Source organism: Peromyscus maniculatus, chromosome 4 (genome assembly GCF_049852395.1).
Source record: "Peromyscus maniculatus bairdii isolate BWxNUB_F1_BW_parent chromosome 4, HU_Pman_BW_mat_3.1, whole genome shotgun sequence".
In the NCBI taxonomy this organism is placed as follows: domain Eukaryota; kingdom Metazoa; phylum Chordata; class Mammalia; order Rodentia; family Cricetidae; genus Peromyscus; species Peromyscus maniculatus.
Window position 1 is genome coordinate 113,991,243 of NC_134855.1, and position 17,617 is coordinate 114,008,859.

Consider the following 17,617-nt stretch of genomic DNA (forward strand, 5'->3'; position numbering starts at 1 on the left):
TCCCTGCTACAGAATGCTGTTATAAAATCCAGATGCCCTTACTCAGAGCCTTAGTCACTCCTGAAATCTCATGGTCTTCCCCTTACTCATTGCTTGGAAGAGAAGAGAATCCATGAATAAGAATAATTTGGGAAAAAGCAAAGCCTGACATCAAACAGAATCTAGAATAAAATTTGTTTTGTTTTCATGGGGAATAATGGCCACCATTTCATTGTTCATTCAGTTATTTACTCCTTTCTTCGATATTCTCTGGCTGTCTTCTAAAGTGCCTGTTACTGCTAGGCACAGGATGTAGAGAATGGAGAGGGAGGGGTCACAGATAAATAAGGCTAGGGATCTTTCTCTGTCAGGCTGCTCATGCTAAAATGAAAATGTGTGTATTCATAGTAATTAGTGCCATCCTAAAAGTGATGTTATAGTTTTATGTGCTTGCTTGAAGGAAAAAAAAAACCACACTGATTTAATTGTAGTATTCTGTATTCCTACATTTTTGCCCAAGATCACTTTGCTAGTTTCTACTTGCACACCCCCTTCTGTCCCTGGAAGTCCTTTCCCCTTCCCTGAATCTTCTTTTTTCTTTGTTTGTGTTGGGATAGGGTCTTATGCAATCCAGTCTAGCCTTGTACCCACTTCAATGCAAGAATGACCGTTGACTCCCGATTCTCCTGGCTGCATCTCCTGAATATAAGTACTGGGATACAGGCATGTGCCACCATACCCAGCTTGGATTTATTTTCTTTGTGTTCTTTAATAATATCATTCTTTTTTCTTTTTCTTCTTCTTCTTATTATTATTTTGGTTTTTCGAGACAAGATTTCTCTGTGTGGCTTTGTGCCTTTCCTGGAACTCACTCTGTAGCTCAGGCTGGCCTGGAACTCACAGAGATCCGCCTGCCTCTGCCTCCCAAATGCTGGGATTAAAGGCATCACCACCACTACCCAGCTAATAATACCATTCTTTATAACCTGATAAGAATGGGTGTTCAACCTCTAGAATCTACAGAAACAAAACAAAACAAAACGAAACCAGTCTCTCTTTTTGTTCTTCCTTGTTCTTGAAGATACATAAGCTCACTTTTCCAGCATAACAAACTACTCTAAAGTTGTATGGAATTAGAAAATAGTCATTTTTTTTTCTTTCATAGCTTGGTTTGTAGGTTGGGTGATTCCACTGTTCAGATCCAGTTCAGTAAGGAATAGATGACAAAAGGTGGCCTTGTTCACAGATTTGGGGCCATAAACTGTCATGATTGAGTGACTGAGGATATAGACTCCCACAGCCTGGAAGATTCCAAACAGAAGCAAGCAAGGATGCTCCAGTGGACATGGCATGCATCTACGCAGGGCATATGCCTGAGCACATGTGTAAACCCATGCAGAGAAATAGTCTCCCTGTGTTGATGGAAGAAGTTGCAGAGACATGCAAAGGAGCATAACACAGGGAAGGGACTGCTGTGTAGCTCTTATAGTAATGTGCTGGCATGCACAGAGAAAGAGACAGAGCAGATGGGCCCCATTTTGCCCACCGACTGGAACAAGTGAAGTTCATTTCTGTAAGGGATGGATGAAAGGGGGGCTGGTACACAAAGCCTTCTGTGCACTTTGCGATTCCATTTGTCTCAAATGACAATTATATCTCACTTCTTAACCTCGACAGAATCCGTACAGGCCTCTGAGAGTTGGTCTTATTTGGACTCCATGGCTTCCATCCTTGACCCCTGTGTGATCAGAAGCCAGTCTTCCAATAGGTGGGGACTAGGGTAGAGATAGTGTGTGTATGAAGCGGTTCCAACTCTCAGAAAGAAAAGGATGCTGTGCCTACTGTCTGCCTATCACTTCGAATCTGCCAGACTCTAATCTCACCTTACGTCAAGTGTGGGTCTTTCTCCTTCCAGGCTAGATGAATAGGTTGTTCCCCAAAGCCTCTCTGCCCTGGTCTTCCCTGGTAAGTGTCATCTTCACCTGCCTATAAAGTATCAGGTCCCTTGAGATGGATTGTCCACCCTCATAGTATGCTCTGCTGCATCTGACATCCTGACTGTGGGATCAATGCCCAGTGCTCTCCAAAAGGCTACATGGTATCTTGACTCACAGGGACAGCAAAATCATTAACAAATGATTACCTAGCAGAAGAGGAAGAGTCCATATTTAACTCTCATTTTGTTCTTTTATAGTGCATATTTTAACATTCTGTTTAATTGTTTTCTTTCTCTGGGTCACCAACACTTTAAGGCACTGTCACAGAGACATTGCCTTGTTAATTCCTTCATTGAAGAAAGGTCAGAAGCAGATGTTCATCGATTCCATGGATTCCATTCCAGACAGCATAGGTGTCAGCTTCGGGCCACACGTGTACATGTGGCAAAACACAAATAGAAAGCAAAATTCACGAAGTTGCTGTTCTGGTTGAGAGACATCTTGAACAAGCATAAAACATACTGAAGGTATGTGTTAAGTAGAAAAATAGAGTAGAAAAAGACAGGAAAAGGAGACATTCCAGTGGTACAATGATATTGTATCTTAATGAGTGACCAAGAAGGACCTCTCAAGATGCAGTGACATTTAAACTATGACCTGAAGGTAGTTAGTCAACCATGCACAGAAAAACAGTCTGCCCTTTGGGATATGCAAAGCTTTAGAAGCAGAATTGTGAATAGCCTCCGTGAGACACCAGGGAAATCCCAAATCAGTAAAATCCAAACAGTGGGCAAGCAATAAGAAACAAGGTGGGGGACTAGAAGCTAGTTAACCTTGAGTACACTGTATAGACAGGCTTAGATCCCGATGGAGAACAGGACTCATAAATAAAGGATAAAGAACCAAACTGGTACTCATTATATGGGCTTCCAGAGAGAAGGGGAAGAGACAGGCAAATGTGCCTCTGTCCTATGACCTGTACATCTTTGCTGTCCAGCTTCTATTGGTTGCTTACCTGCTTCCTCATGTGGGGAATCTACGTCTGAGATTGAATCTCCATTAGAAAAATCATTGATGCAGATGAAACTTTACACAATGATCTCCCGGTATGTGCAGAAATGCACACTTCCACAAGAAAGAGATACAAGATCCAGAGAGGGTCCATCAGACAGCTTTTTCTGTAGCTCTGGCCATCCACCAGGTTAACAGTCCTGTCAAAGGAGCAAGCCTCTTCATTATGCATTGATTTCATATTATTTAAGGTCTCATGAAGGTTAATTTTTAGGTCAAGTTGAGACAGCTTTGCTTAGGTTCTTTGGGTAAAACTCAGTAACTGTGTTGCACTAAAAAAAATCAACAGTTATTTAAATTAACCTGCCTTGCTTTGAGGCGGCTCTGCTTGGGGAGGAAGATGTGGAAGGCAGGGATTGGGTTTTCAGTGTGGTAAAACAGTCTACATTAATATTGCTTCTCTTTTATGAACCTCTTTGCCGTGAAGAAAGCCATTGAGGACAAGAAGATTTTGGGGGAGGTGTGGTAGGAATAACTTTCTAAAAAATTTAAAAGTAACCCATTATAATAAAAATAGAAAAAATGTATACAGTGCCATTATTTTAAACAGACCAGTCAGACTTATTCTGAAGGTACTTGTTTATTTCCAAGGTTATTTGGTTATTTCTAACTTAGGGCATTTTTGAGAGTAACACTGGGCTCCGGGATGCATCGTTGAATTGAAAACACAATTAAATGATCATCTTTTTTGCTTTCTGTGGTCCTCAGGAAATACAGCTGTAGTCCCACCACTTTGGCAGAGTGCAGTCTTCCTAGTGCTGGAATTCATAAGCAATGTAGAAGACTATTTAGATCCTGTAGTATAATAGATTGATTTGTCTTAGTATGTATGCTTATTGCTGAGATAAAGAAATGGCTCCTGGGGTTAAGGCATTTGTCAGCAAATCAGTTAAGTACATTACTGTTACAGAAGACATTTGCTTCTCTGTGTGACCCACTAATCAGTTTTCCTGGCCCAAAGCTTGAAAATAATATGAGCAACAAAGGCTCTTAGCTGTAGCTTCAGGAAGAGCACTGTGTAGTATTTCTTCTAATCTATTTTTCTTAGTGGGGAGTGGAATGGGGTGGCGGAAGGGGCAAAGACTGGATCAAGTGTGGCTCCTTGGAGCTGATGAGCCAGCAGATAAATTCGGTGATGGTATGGCCGTGGCCAAATCCAAGTCCACGTCAGGGTTACTTGTGGAGGTTAGGATGCTCTGCAGCTGCTAAAGCAGTGTGAATGCCTGGTTCTGGAAGTGGCATGATATTCTGACAACATATTTTGTCCATCATCCTTTCTACCGTGGAATCCTCTTCAGTGTAAATTTATAGGGGTGTTTCTGGTGGAGAAACTCCTCCACTATGGTTTGTGGGATTCTTTGTTTTCATAGTAGCTAAACAAGTCACGTCTTGAATGAGCTCTTTCTAATTTGAGTGAACTTTTTTTTATTAAACTGCTTTCATGTGTCCTGGAATTATGAGATACCATATGTAACTCATTGTATTGGCAGGTATTTAAAATTATCCTGGAGTTTAGAGTAGACATTTCCCCTATTTATTTATTGAACGTAGATGTCTATGTTTGAGTAATTCGTCTACAATTTAAAATGGTGGAAATAAACATATTTGTGGATTGTTCACAGAAGCCTTCACACCTTCTGTGAAAACGCCTTCCTTGGAGAGATGTAAACCATGTCTCTCCCCTTCCTTATAATATCCACCAAACAATCTAAAGTATGATTAGGGTTTTCCCTGGGGAACTGACAAGTTTATTGGGCTTACATAAAGAGCATGAATGAAGGATTGCTCATAGGAGCGTGGGTGACCCGACCCCAAAGTTGTTACACCAGAAAGTCATGACCCCTGCTGGGTGATGGCTTCCCCATAACTGTATAGAAGGAGTTTCCTTCAGTTAGTCATGTGCACTGGTCCCTCCTCAGGCTTCCACAGCTCCCAGAGCACAAGTGGAATTACGCAGATTTGCATACAAGTGTTTGGGAAATGCAAGAGAGAGGAGCCAGTCTCAGGTGAGGGTCCCCTTAACCTTCCCTATACTCTCCTTCTCTGAGGGAAGGTTAATAATAAACTCTTCTACCCATCATGGTATCTTGTGGGCAGGCACAGCTGAACAGATGAAAATGGCAGCAGTGTTTCTCAGAGGACGGTCGGTGTTCTACAAAAGCACTTTGTCAAACTGGTGCTGAAGTTTATCACTTTGTTTCTTATGGTGTATGTGGGACGTAGCCATTAGGAAAAGAAAGCTCTTCGGCTTCTGGCTGCACCCTATCATCTCTTTCTTTAGGCTGGAGGTTTCCATACATGCTGTCTAAGCATTTTGTTCCAGAAGAAGACGCGGCAGTTCTGTGCACAGTCATTTAAGCCTTGAGATGTCTATGACACATTTCTTTGCAATAAACTTTGAATGTGTCTTGAGGTATTACATCTGCCTGAAAACAGAACCGCAAAATGCTACGGGAGTAAGAGAGTTGAGTACTTTGCCAGTAAGGTTGTAATGAGTCCCGATTTCAAGGACAGAACGTTCTAGAGCACTGATAAACTTCTACAGAGATTAATCAGGGCTAGAGGGCCTGGAGTATGGCACCAGTCAGTTTCTGAGTGGATCTATTTGTTAATGTAACACCTCGTGAGACCTGTATGTCATCTAACCAAAAAGGCTTCCTGCACATCTGGCTGTGAGCCAAGGCACTTAAAGCTCTTGTCGGGTGTCCTGTCCGCGAATCGAAAAATAGTATCCTTCTTGGTGATGTGTTGAGATTACAGGTCCTCTATGAACTTGAGCCAGCACCTTTCTTTCAGCAAGAATCATAATGTCCCAACATGCCTCTTGTCAATTGGGACTTTATAGCTGGAGAGATGGCTCAGTAGTTAAGAGCACTTGTTGGGTTTGTAGGGACCCAGGTTCAGTGTGCAGCACCCATGATGTTCACAAGCACCCATAACTCTAGTTCCAGGAGATTTGATGCTTATGAGCACTGAACAAACATTGTGAGCATACGTATAAAGACAGCACACACACACACACACACACACACACACACACACACACACATTAACTTAAACATACACACATAAGTTAACTTAAAAATGATTTTATTTGTGGAAAACAAACAAAAAAAATAACAATGAAAAACACATGACAACAATTTCACATGCTGCCAAACACCAGGCTTCAGCCTCCTGATCATATTGGATATGTTTTACATTTTTTCCTAGAAAAATTAGAAAACTTAAGGTGGCAGACTCAGGCTCGTGGACCCACATACCGGACTTGTCTGTAACTAAATTATCATTCAGCTTGCCCAAGAGGGTCTCAGGAGACAGGAGGAGTTGTGGAGAAAACCAAAGTTATTATTGGCACTTGCATTGGACTTTATCTACGAAGACCTTAACCTGTGTTTCCATATCGTTCCTTTGTGAAGGGAAAATGCCAATACACAATGTACTGTTTGATAAGCTCCTTTACAATTTTAGGGTATTTTTACTTACTGTAAAAAATATTAAACTTACTGTCTTAGAGCTAATAAGCAGTAAAGCTGTTTTCATGATTTTATTTTTATGAGCCCTAGTTTTATCTTTCACTGTTTATCTGATGTGAAAATGGTTTTAATATTTGGAGAAAACTTAGTTGAGTCATGCCAAAATCTTAATAACCTTAGGCTTTTCTCATATTTCAGACTCTTGGGGAATCTCTGTATGCTAACATAGATTTTAATATTATAGAAATGCACCAGTGACCTTTCCATATAGCCTTCACAAAATTACTCTGATATAAACTGCCAGAGAGATGGGAACTTTCTTGAACTGAGAGTACACATGATTGATCTGCATTTTGTGGTTTATCTTGTATCTAATTTTCTTTTCAGATCCCTTGTATTTCCCCCGTTTAGGCCAAACAACAGAAATTTTCATATTCTTAAGCTGGGGGAAAAGGCGGGTTCTTTTTTTTTTTAAGTTATGTTTTCATTTTGTGCCAGCTCATTTGACTGTGGTCGATGAGACTGCTGTCTTGAGTCTAACAGGCTTTGTGCTTTAGAAATGAGTTCAGATAGGACACTTCAACAGTTTGTTTTAGCTTTTTAATTTTAATATGCCCACTTTGGGCATGGGGGCCTGAAGCAGCTGCGTGTAATGGTTTGTGACAAGTATTAATTCAGGATATTGTATTCAGTTTATAAAACAAAATGATGACTATTTGGCACACAAACTGTGACTTCCCAAAATGAATGTTGGCTAGAATCCTGAAATCAGAGTTCTTTGTCTTCTGGAGACTGGCACAAAGATGGCTAGAAATGACTAAAATCTGAAGCTCGTGGCTTCGACTTCGGATTTGTTGTCAGTTTTAGTTTAGAGTAGGAAAAGGCTCAAGAGGTGTGTAGTCAGTGTGAACCATGATTTCTCAACTGCTTTCTGTGCTCTTCTTAACGGCTTGACTGTTTCAAGACCCTTTCAAACCGTAAAACAAATGGATGATGTCTCCTTAAGAAGTAAAAAGTTGTCTCTTGTAGTAGTTCCAAGACTATCTGCAGATGGAAAATCAGGCAGACATTCCCCAACAGCCAGCCATTCTGTAGCTAACTACTCACTCCTGAGCTGTCACTAATACTCTTTCCAGAATAAACAGCAGAACACAGTTTACTGCTTATCTGTGTGAGGGAATAGTTAGACATGGATTCACAGGCGTTTGTAAGGAGCCAGTGGTGTCATAGTGGCTTGTACTAAACCAGCGTTAGTTTCTGAAAGACAACAGAGGGCGAATTAGTCACATCAGTCACCCAGCAAACAGTCTTTGGTCACTTTTAAGAAGGGACCGTCCGCATCTTAAGTGGATAGAAATATCTCCTGTGTGAAACAGCTCACTTCATTGTAAAAACCATTCCTAGTTTCCCAATGATTTATAGTTTGCATTCCTGGCTGGGCATATGGCCTATATGATAGAGAGCTTACCTATCATATTCAAGACTCTAGGTTCCAGTCCTGGCACTGCAAAAGCAGCAAACAAAACAAGTAGATGAATGAATGAATAGATAGATAGATAGATAGATAGATAGATGATAGGTAGATGATAGATGATAGAAAGAGAGAGACAGAGAAAGAAAGAAAAGAAAGAAAGGAAGGAAGGAAGGAAGGAAGGAAGGAAGGAAGGAAGGAAGGAAGGAAGGAAGAAAAGAAAAGAAAGAATTATGTGCTCCTGAGATCATTGGTCTTTATTTGTAATTTTTACTATTGACTGAAAACAGACTTTATTGTTTCCTCTTCCAAATACATGAAGAAGTCTCTCTTGACTTGGCCTGAGAGGTTAGGCCAGGGGCTTGAAGATGGGACAATGGCCAGCTTGCCTGAAGTTTTTTGGCTTCAGTTCTCACTCCATCACAGGGAGAGCTCATTGGAACTCTGTAGCCCTTAGAGTCTTACCTTGCATGACAAAATAAAAGGTTCATTTTCATATTGTTCCTCAGGTAAGTGTTGATAGGCTTCTAAAGATGGTAGCATAGGGGTCACGAAATACTTAAATGGTGGCATCCGGTGGTTGGCCAATATTGTCATATCTTTTGATCAAGTACTCCTGAAAACTGATTAAGGTTTAAGCAGCTGCCTCCTCACCACTAGCTCATTAAAGTTCAAGTTCACCCAGAGTTTAGGTATTTGTCATATGAAAAGGCCAATTTCCTTTGTCTCATGGTTGCTTTGTATGATAACCTCTGGCTTTGCTCTTTGTTGTTGTAACAAGCACCTGCAATAATCAAGTTACAAAAAGAAACCATTTGGGCTCCTATTTGATGCAGGCTGGTTCATGACCAATCAGCCACATTGCCTCGGGTCTTTGTTAGGCAGTATGTGATTATGTGGTAGACTCCAGCCACTCAACGACTGGCCTGGAATGAAAGAGGTGAAGAAGATGAGAGGATACCACTGTCCTCTTTCAAGAGGATGCCCCAGTAACCTGAAGACCTCACACCAGGAGGTCTCCTCTTTAAAAATTTTCTTTAAAAATGTTTTTATTTTTTTTATTATTATTATCGTGTGTGTGTGTGTGTGTGTGTGTGTGTGTGTGTGTGTGTGTGTGTGTGTGTGTTTGTGTGAGATAGGGTTTCTCTGTGTAGCTCTGGCTGTCCTGGAACTCACTATGTAGATCAGGTCAGCCTCAAACTCATAGAGATCTGTCTGCCCCTGCCTCCTTGGTGCTGAGATTAAAGGCGTGCATCACCACTCTTAAAAATTCTATTACTTCCCAGAAGCTAATCAGCTGAGGACCAACCTTTTGGCTTATGGGTCTTAGGAGCAGCATTCCCAAAGATGTTGTCATTGCTTATTGTTACTAGATTTTAAATATTGGATACATTCTTCCAAATATCCCTTTCTTAGTGGTGGACTCAGCTCAGGGCATGTTTGGACACCTGACATTCCAGAAGAAGGCTGATGGAGATGGCTTAAGATGTGGCTGAATACACTGAATACAGGGGGTTGAAGTTCTAAAAAGGAGACAAGAATGGTGATGGCACTTTATTTCCATGGAAGGAAGAAAAGATAAAGGGCAGGAGATGGGGCAGCACTTCCTGTAGAAAGAGGATATGTGGAATAGAAGCAGAAGGTCAGAGTTAGATTCAAGGAGCTCAAAGAAAATTATAGCCAAGATAATGATCAAAATTGAAAGCCCCAGGCCTAGGTGCCCAAAAGCATTTGAGTAGAACATTTGAGATGGATCCCATGTTTTAAGATAGTTAAATTAAATGAGTAGTTAGGAAATGACAATATCAAAAGCAACCCTCTTTCTTTTTGAAACAAATTTGGCCATAGGAGGATGCAACCTTGGTGGTTAAAATATATCTTCATTATAAGCCTTCTTTTGCAAACTTTTATGTCACAAACATTAATGACAGTAGATTTATTATCTGTAAAACCTGATTTCTCCAAGTTATGGTTAAATTGAATGCTATTCCCTTTGGTTTTGAAAAGAAAAGAATAAAATTAAAACACATGTAATGGCTGAATCCTGTTGTGATTTTACCAGTATTAAATGTAGGTAATTATTAAATTTTTTACAATGTCCATTACAGATAGCCCTCAATTAGCATTGTAGGTCAGTTAATGCCATGCAGCAAATGCGTAGAGCCTACTTTTTTTCCTTCAAATTAAATTTTCTCTATTATATTTAGAATACTCTAAAAACAAAAAAATTAGAAAAGTGATTCTTACAAATGAACAGTTATTTTATGAGTACATTTAAAATAAACTGCCTTTTCTCCATGGATAATATAAAAATTTTTTCTACTGCCTGTTTTTGATGTGGAAGTTGCAAGAATCTGTCCTCGGTAATGCCGAGGTAGGAAACTGGAGGGGACAATCATCCAGACTTCCCTCAGTGAAGGGGTCTTTTGTTTTAGTTTAGCTACCTGATATAAAGCAGCATAAAGTCACCCACAGGAAAAGGTCATGTTCAGTCATGCTGTTTAAAGGCCATTCCTTCAGAGTCTTTTGCTGTATTATAGGAATGCTGCTGTTGAGAATGGAGACTGCCCAGTGAAGGAAAAGCCACCACAGGGTTAAATTCTAGTTGGAAGGGACATGGAATTTTCTGAACTCTTGTTTTTCACAACTTGCTGTTGGCGACATGGTTTCTGACTTGAATAGAGCCTGGGAAAAGGCATAGTAAAATAAAGCTTTCCGCCCACCTATGTTGGGTGTGCTCATTAGGGACATCAAGCTCAGAGGGATGGTGGTCCATGGTCCTGGTGTCAGTACTCCTGAGCTCAGTGCTCTTCCAGTTCATTCTTTCCTTGTAACTGCAGGAAGCTGGCATGTCTTACAGGCTGCAACTCCCTCCTGCTGGCCTGTAGCCTTGTGGCATTTTAGAATCTGTTGGTTCAAACTCTTTCCCTCAAGAAACAGAATAATTGATCGCAGACGACACAAGGACCAAAGTGGTTTCCAGGAACATTGCTTATTAGTAAAGACACTTGAGGAAACCCAGCCCTTGTCTTACAGGGGGCAGCGAACTCAGTTGAAGAAACCCGGGGTTTGCTCTCTTTTCCCAGCCTGGCTTGAATTAAATGTCAGAGACATTTACTAAAATAGTATAGGATACAAATCCTTGGGAATGACTTCACATGTGACTGACCTCTGGTATCTTCCTGCTGCCTCTGGGCCTTGTTAGAAGGAAGGATTGTTTTTAGGTCCTATACCAGCTGGAGAAGCAAACACACTTTAAAACACTCCAATAAAAGCACACATCTTATGAAAGGGACAATTATTTGAAGGTTGTTGACCTTCACAAGGATTGGGAAATGTTTGGCATCTTGTAAGTGTGCTTTGATACTGGAGGGCTGTTCTGGGAATGTCACCTTGTCATTACTCTGCCCTTTGCTCTTCAATACACAATGGTAACACATTGTCTGACATCTTAGTTGGACCCATCTTAATGTGGCTTTCATTTTGGGAAATAAATATATTCCAGGAAGGATATGTGTGGTCTTCAATAACATGGACATGTATAGACTTGAATCTATTCACATTAATGTTATAGCTGAAACAATGCTTAATCCAACTAAGCTCGAAGAGTCCAGGAAAATATATCAATATATCGTGCCTGTTGTACAAACAAGAACACAAGAAAAACACTAAAGAGGTTAAACAAATGCTCCCTCAGCATTCAACAACTGGTTGGGGTGGATCTGAGCTAGACACACAGTCCATTTGTGATTGTCAGTCTGTTTCCAATTTGGAAGGCTTAATATTCATTGTGGAAACAGCTTAATCTGTAATTACAGTTAGCCCCACTTTTAAAGCCGTGGACAAATTGCTTATAGAACTGTAAAATCGGGCTGTTTCTTGTTCACTTCTCTAATGTCACACTGGGATGTTTATCTCATTACATAAACATAGGAAGCACGTGTCTGAAGTGAAGGAAGAAGACCCAGTTTCAGTCTCCCCGCTGGTCTGTCAGACAAAGCCTGCGCACCAGCATTTCCTGTGTGCACCTGGAGCTTTCCTGCCATTTGGGGTTCTGAGGTCGGAACCCACCCGGGACCATGTGCACACAAGGCAAGCACTCTACCTCAGAGCCACAGCCACACTCCTCATTGTGTGCCTATTCCTGAGTCAGGGAAAAAGAGTTTGCCACTAGCTCCACTTTGTTCATATGTCATCTGTTTGGCTTGACTTAGAAACCAAATTACTACAAAGCATGCAAATTTTAATTTATATGTAAATGGGGATCTTCACAATGGAGTGAAGTCTGAAGAAATGACAAAATCAAGATACTTTCATATTTTCTGGGCAAAACATCTGATAAGATTGTGAAGCAATCATGATAGGTCTCTGGAGAAGGTCCTTTCTAAGAGATAAGGAAGAAGGTAGGAAGGCTAGATCAGAGCCACCTCACTGTGTTCATGAAGGATACTGTAGACCCTCTGCCTTAGACACTGTTTTATTACTGTGGAGAGAGGCCACGACCAAGGCAACTCCTATGAAAGAAAGCATTTAATTGGGGGCTTGCTTACAGTTTTGGAAGTTTAGTCCATTATCATCATGGTGGGGACCATGACAACAAGCAGACAGGTACTGGAAAAGTAGCTGAGGGCTACATCCTGATCTGTAGGCACAGAGGGAGAGAGTCTTAGCCTTTGCATGGGCTTTTAAAACCAAAGCCAACCCCAGTGACACACTTCCTCTAATAGGGCCATACCTCCTAATCCTTCTAAACCTATCAACTAGTGCCACTCCCTGGTGACCAAGCATTCACATATATGCACCTTTGGGGGCCAGTCTTATTCAAGCCACTGCATCCCCATTCCATATCCAGTGAAGTCCTTATGAAGGAAAAGACAGGACAGGTGACTGTGTGGTCCCATTGCCTTAAAGTAATTTCAGTCTGGAATATACAAGATGCCATTGCCCCTGTTTCCAGATGGAACATTCTTAACTCACCACATAATAAGAACCACTTAGCACACTAGTGACTGCCCCAACTTCTCTGACACAGTGGTTAAAAACCAATGCCAAAACTAGAGAGAGGAATCCAAAAGATCATCCTTTAAAGTAGTATGTAACCTTTAAATTAACTGAGGTAAAGGATTCTGTATTTTTTCTTCGAGGTTGTTTGCAGGTTTATGCATTTAAAAGCTAAAACAAAGCTAGAAGAAAAGCTTGTTGGTTCTGTTTAAGAATTTGCCTAGATTTATACAGTAGAATGAATGGGGCTGGAGACGTGGCAGAGTAGCTAAGAGCCTGGACTGCTCTTGCAGAGGACTTACCTTCAGTTCCCAACACTCCTGGTTTGCCTATTATTGTAATCAAACATCATGACCAAAGGCAAGCTGGGGAGAAAAGGGTTTATTTCAGCTCAAATTGTAGTCTATCGTGGAGGGTAGTTAGAGCGGGGACTGAAGCAGAGGCCATGCAGAAATGGAGTTTACTGGCTTTTTCTCCGTGCCTTGCTCAGCATGCTTTTTTATGCAACCCAGGACCACTTGCCTAAGATTGATATCACCCACAGTATCCTAGGTCCTCCCCCTTCAATCATCAATCAAAAAAATGCTCCATATTCTGTAAGCCAACCAGATGGACAAATTTTCTCAATTGAAACTCCCTTTTCCCAGATGACCTTGGCCTGGGTCAAGATGACTAAAAAAGCAAAACAACAACAACAGCAAAACAAAACCTAACCAACACACCAGTGCCCAACTTGGATATATCACAGCTGCTTGTAAGTCCAGTTCCAAGAGATCCGACCAACCTCCATAGGCAACTACACTCATGTGCATACACACACTTGTGCACGTACAGGCACACCCCAAAAATAAGGAAATCAAGTTATTTTAATTAAAAAATTTAAAAGTAGAAATAACTTTCCTAAGACTTACATTCCTTGTACTTTCTTCACACTGTATTATTAGCTCGATTGCTGAGTTTAGTTTAAGCATTTGATGGGTTCACATGATGCCATTTTGAACATAAAATGGTTTATTTATGCTATATTTCTTTAACTATTTATTTTCCAGCCACAGAGTAATAACTTTGGGGGTGTAGACAACTGATGCTTTCCCACACATTTAGTACCTATATGTTGTATTTTCTCCATATATGGTCTGGACTTGGTTCCATTATGCATAGTCCTAAACTTTATTCTCGTCATCTGACTCCTTCGTAATAACAGCAGTGGCCTATTTATAAAACAGCATAGCCAGTGTGTAACTACAAGGAATCTTGGTTAAATTTAATAGTCCATTGTGTGTGTGTTTATTTTAATAAGAAAATAGTTTTTAAAAGAAAGGATCCTTTGAATCCTTGTATTTGGGTCTGCTCCATCCACAGCCTCTTCTCTGTTTTATGCAACCCAGCCTTGTAGTCTTCAGACTTTACACATATTCATGCCTAAGGCAAACTTCAGAAAGATTATTCAAGGAAAGATAAAGTTAAAACCTTTCCTTTGAAATACTCTGATAATTAAAGCAAAAGTTGAGCCTGTAAAATAGTTTTTTTTTTTCTTTTGAGAAGTTTGATTCCTGTTGGTGACATTTTTTTACCCAATTGTGGGAGATCTAGTCCAAGGACAAATGAAGGGCAAAGTTGGGAGGGCACACATAGGAGATCTTACAAGGAGGATAAGGATATCCTCTTAAAGGGGATAAAAAAAAGCCAGGCATTCCATAAGGATAAGGTCAGGGTGTTATTTCTCTTCCTCAGGACTCAGGTTCCAATGTGAACTCTACACACTTAGAGAGATTGGGTTGAGGTGTGGTGCAGGGCATAGAAAACTGTGGAGGAGATATCCAGCCTAGAAGTTATTCATAAGCCTACCCAGCTACAGAGCAGCATAGAGAATGGAAACCTTTTCTGCAAGCTGCATTCCAGGCAAGCAGCAGGGTTTGTCCTTTAAGAAGAGAACACTGGGATACTTGGAAACTCTGGAGGGAAGAACAGGTACACACATTAAAGGCTCTTTAATGTCAATTCTCGAATATTCATTTCCTCTGTCCTAGTTCCTTTTTAGAGTTGGTTGGGAGTTCATCCAAAAAAAAAAAAGAAAAAAGAAAAAAGATAATCACTCATTGTTTATTGATATCCAATATATTGACACTATGATAGCACATAGGGTCCAGGTCATTGTAGGTGAAGATACAGGTTAACTAATTGCAAAACTGTGTGTGATAGTGGAGCCCTAGAGAGAAGGGAGTACAGATTGCCAGTGAACTTGCAGGACTTGACCTGATTCTGCTTCTCTAAAGGTAACCAGTAATTAGCACCTCAATTAGCATAATCAAGAGACTCTCCCATAGTCATACCCACAGGCAACCTGATCTACAGTGAAAAGCTCTTCCTGGGTCATACCAGAGTGTGTCAAGTTGACAATTAAAACTAAAGAGCACAGCTCCCTTTTTCTGACTTAACTCCTAAGAATGAAGCTTGAAAGAAATGTTTAAAGGAATTACCCAGTAACTTCCAGACCTCCGCATTGACTCAGTGTTGATTGGACAGCACCTGTCTGTGCTCAGTCACCGTGTCCCTGATTTCTCAGGCTGGGAAGAAGTACATTATAGACAAACGACCATCTCTGTTATTTCCCTGCACTTTATTCCCTGGTGCCCATCTGGTTTCTCTCTCCTCTGGACCTCCTCTTCTGTTAGGTAAAGACTCCATTAGCTGTTCTCAAGTTTTAGTCTATATCAGAATCTTCCTGCCTAGCGGGCTATGTTCTGGGTTCCAGAGCTCTTTCCCCCAGGATTCTTAGAAAAAACCAGTGGACCTGCAGTTCTACATTTGTGAGAAGCTCACCATTGGTGGTTGCTGTCTGGGTACCTGTGTTAGTTTCTTGGTTTGGGGAAGTAAAGTCCATCGTGGTGGCAAAGAAAGATTCTGTAAAGTTTATGGAAACAGAATTGTATGGCTGGGACCTCTCATATTTCAGCAGGCCAGGAAGTAGAGGAGGGATAATGCGTAGGACTTCCCTATTTTTCTCCTTTTGGTCAGTCTAGCACCCCTGCTCATAGTGTTACGCATGCTCAGGTTGAATCTTCCCTCCTCAGTCAAATCTCTCTGGAAATATCTCAAAGACACCCTGAGATGTTTCTTCAGTGATTCCAAATCCTGTGAAGCTGACAGTGACGATTAAGCCTCACAGTTCCTTCTTCTGAGAAGCACTGATTTAAGGTAAGCTAAGAGAGCCTGAGTCCTCTTTGGATTTTCCCCCATAGGCTCCTAGTTTGAATCCTCACTCTAATCAGTAGTATCCAGAACCAACTACTAACTGCCTGGAGAGTGCTCCAGGGATGAAATTGGAGGTGAGGCAGATGTTAACCAAAGCTGGTTTTCTCATGATCTCTACCCCGACAACCCTTATTTTTTCAAGCACAGGAGTTCCTTGAAATTTCTGGTTACGAACACCTGGAACCACCAGGTGGTAGCCCACTTCTTTAATACGAGCCCTTGGAAGGCAGAGGCAGGCAGAGCTCCATGAGTTTGAGGACAGCCTGCTCTACAGAGTGAGTTCCAGCAAAGCCAGGGCTACACAGAGAAACCCTGTCTCAAAAACAAACAACAGTGGAAACAAGCCAAAATGAAGTAAACAAATAAAAAAAACTGGAACCAAAAGCCAGAAGGACTTGTGTATAATCTGTTTGTACCCTCTTCCCCAAACTGAAGGTTTTCTATGCACATGGGCATTTTGTTTGATAATTTCCCCAAACCTAATAGGATACCCAACTGTGAGAACAAGGTGGGCCCAATGTTCCTTCTTCCCACAGCTGTGTATGCCTGACACCTACCTGTAAGGGAGAAGTTGTTTTGATGGATGGTTTATTTCTACTATAGTTCCCTGCTGAATATTTTAGGGAATTCTTTTGATTTTGTTTTGTTTATTTGTTGGGTTTGGGGTTTAGGGGGGCTTGGTAGGAGCAGGAAGGGTGTGAGGGTAGATTACTCTCTAAGCTAGAGGCAATGGCATGTGGATATAGTCCCAAATACTCAGGAGGCTAAGGCAGGAGGGTTAATTGAGTCTAAGACTTCAGGGCCAGACTGGGCAACATGGTGAGACTCTGTCTCCAAAACAAACAACAAACAACCCAGTCACAGCAGGTTCTTCACTAATTTACAAGTTCTTCAAGATTTACAAGTATCCTACAGTTGCTTAATTTCATTTCTCAGGGCCATTGAGGTTAACAGTGTTCATCCTAGTACTAAGCCATAATAAAGTGCTGCTGTTTTTTCTGTACCCCACAGTCAGTAAGATGCATTTATTTCGGAGGCAGAAGTGATAGCTTTACTCCGAAGAATCCTTACAATATGTAAAAGGTCTATAAAAACAAGTTTGGGGGTTGGGGATTTAGCTCAGTGGTAGAGCACTTGCCTAGCAAGCACAAGGCCCTGGGTTCGATCCTCAGCTCTGGAAAAACAAAACAAACAAACAAACAAACAAAAACAAAACAAAACAAAAAACCAAGTTTGTTGTTAGTAAGTTAGAAAGTTAGAGGACAAGGACTTCTTTCCTCCTCGAGCTCCTCTTACACATGTATTCTCTTTCATTCCTACGTGTAGAAAGCCATGGATCATGTTCGGAGAAATGGGTTTCTTTCTAAGATGGTTAGATGGTTTTTAGTGTGTGAACATCCTGTGGTGCACTAATGCAAACTCGCATG

At 41.0% G+C, this 17,617-nt stretch overlaps 2 protein-coding genes across 3 annotated transcripts in view; both read left to right on the forward strand.

The window, feature by feature from the left end:
* LOC143273001 (uncharacterized) overlaps window positions 1–17,610 on the forward strand; it is a 222,495-nt gene extending 204,885 nt beyond the window's left edge. For both annotated transcript variants that reach the window (XM_076570712.1, XM_076570713.1), the window contains exon 5: window positions 11,868–17,610. In XM_076570712.1, coding sequence (XP_076426827.1) covers window positions 11,868–12,108 — 241 coding nt within the window. In that variant the 3' untranslated portion in view covers window positions 12,109–17,610. The remainder of the gene's footprint in view (window positions 1–11,867) is intronic.
* Plcb4 (phospholipase C beta 4) overlaps window positions 1–17,617 on the forward strand; it is a 182,640-nt gene that overhangs the window by 10,912 nt on the left and 154,111 nt on the right. The window lies entirely within an intron of this gene.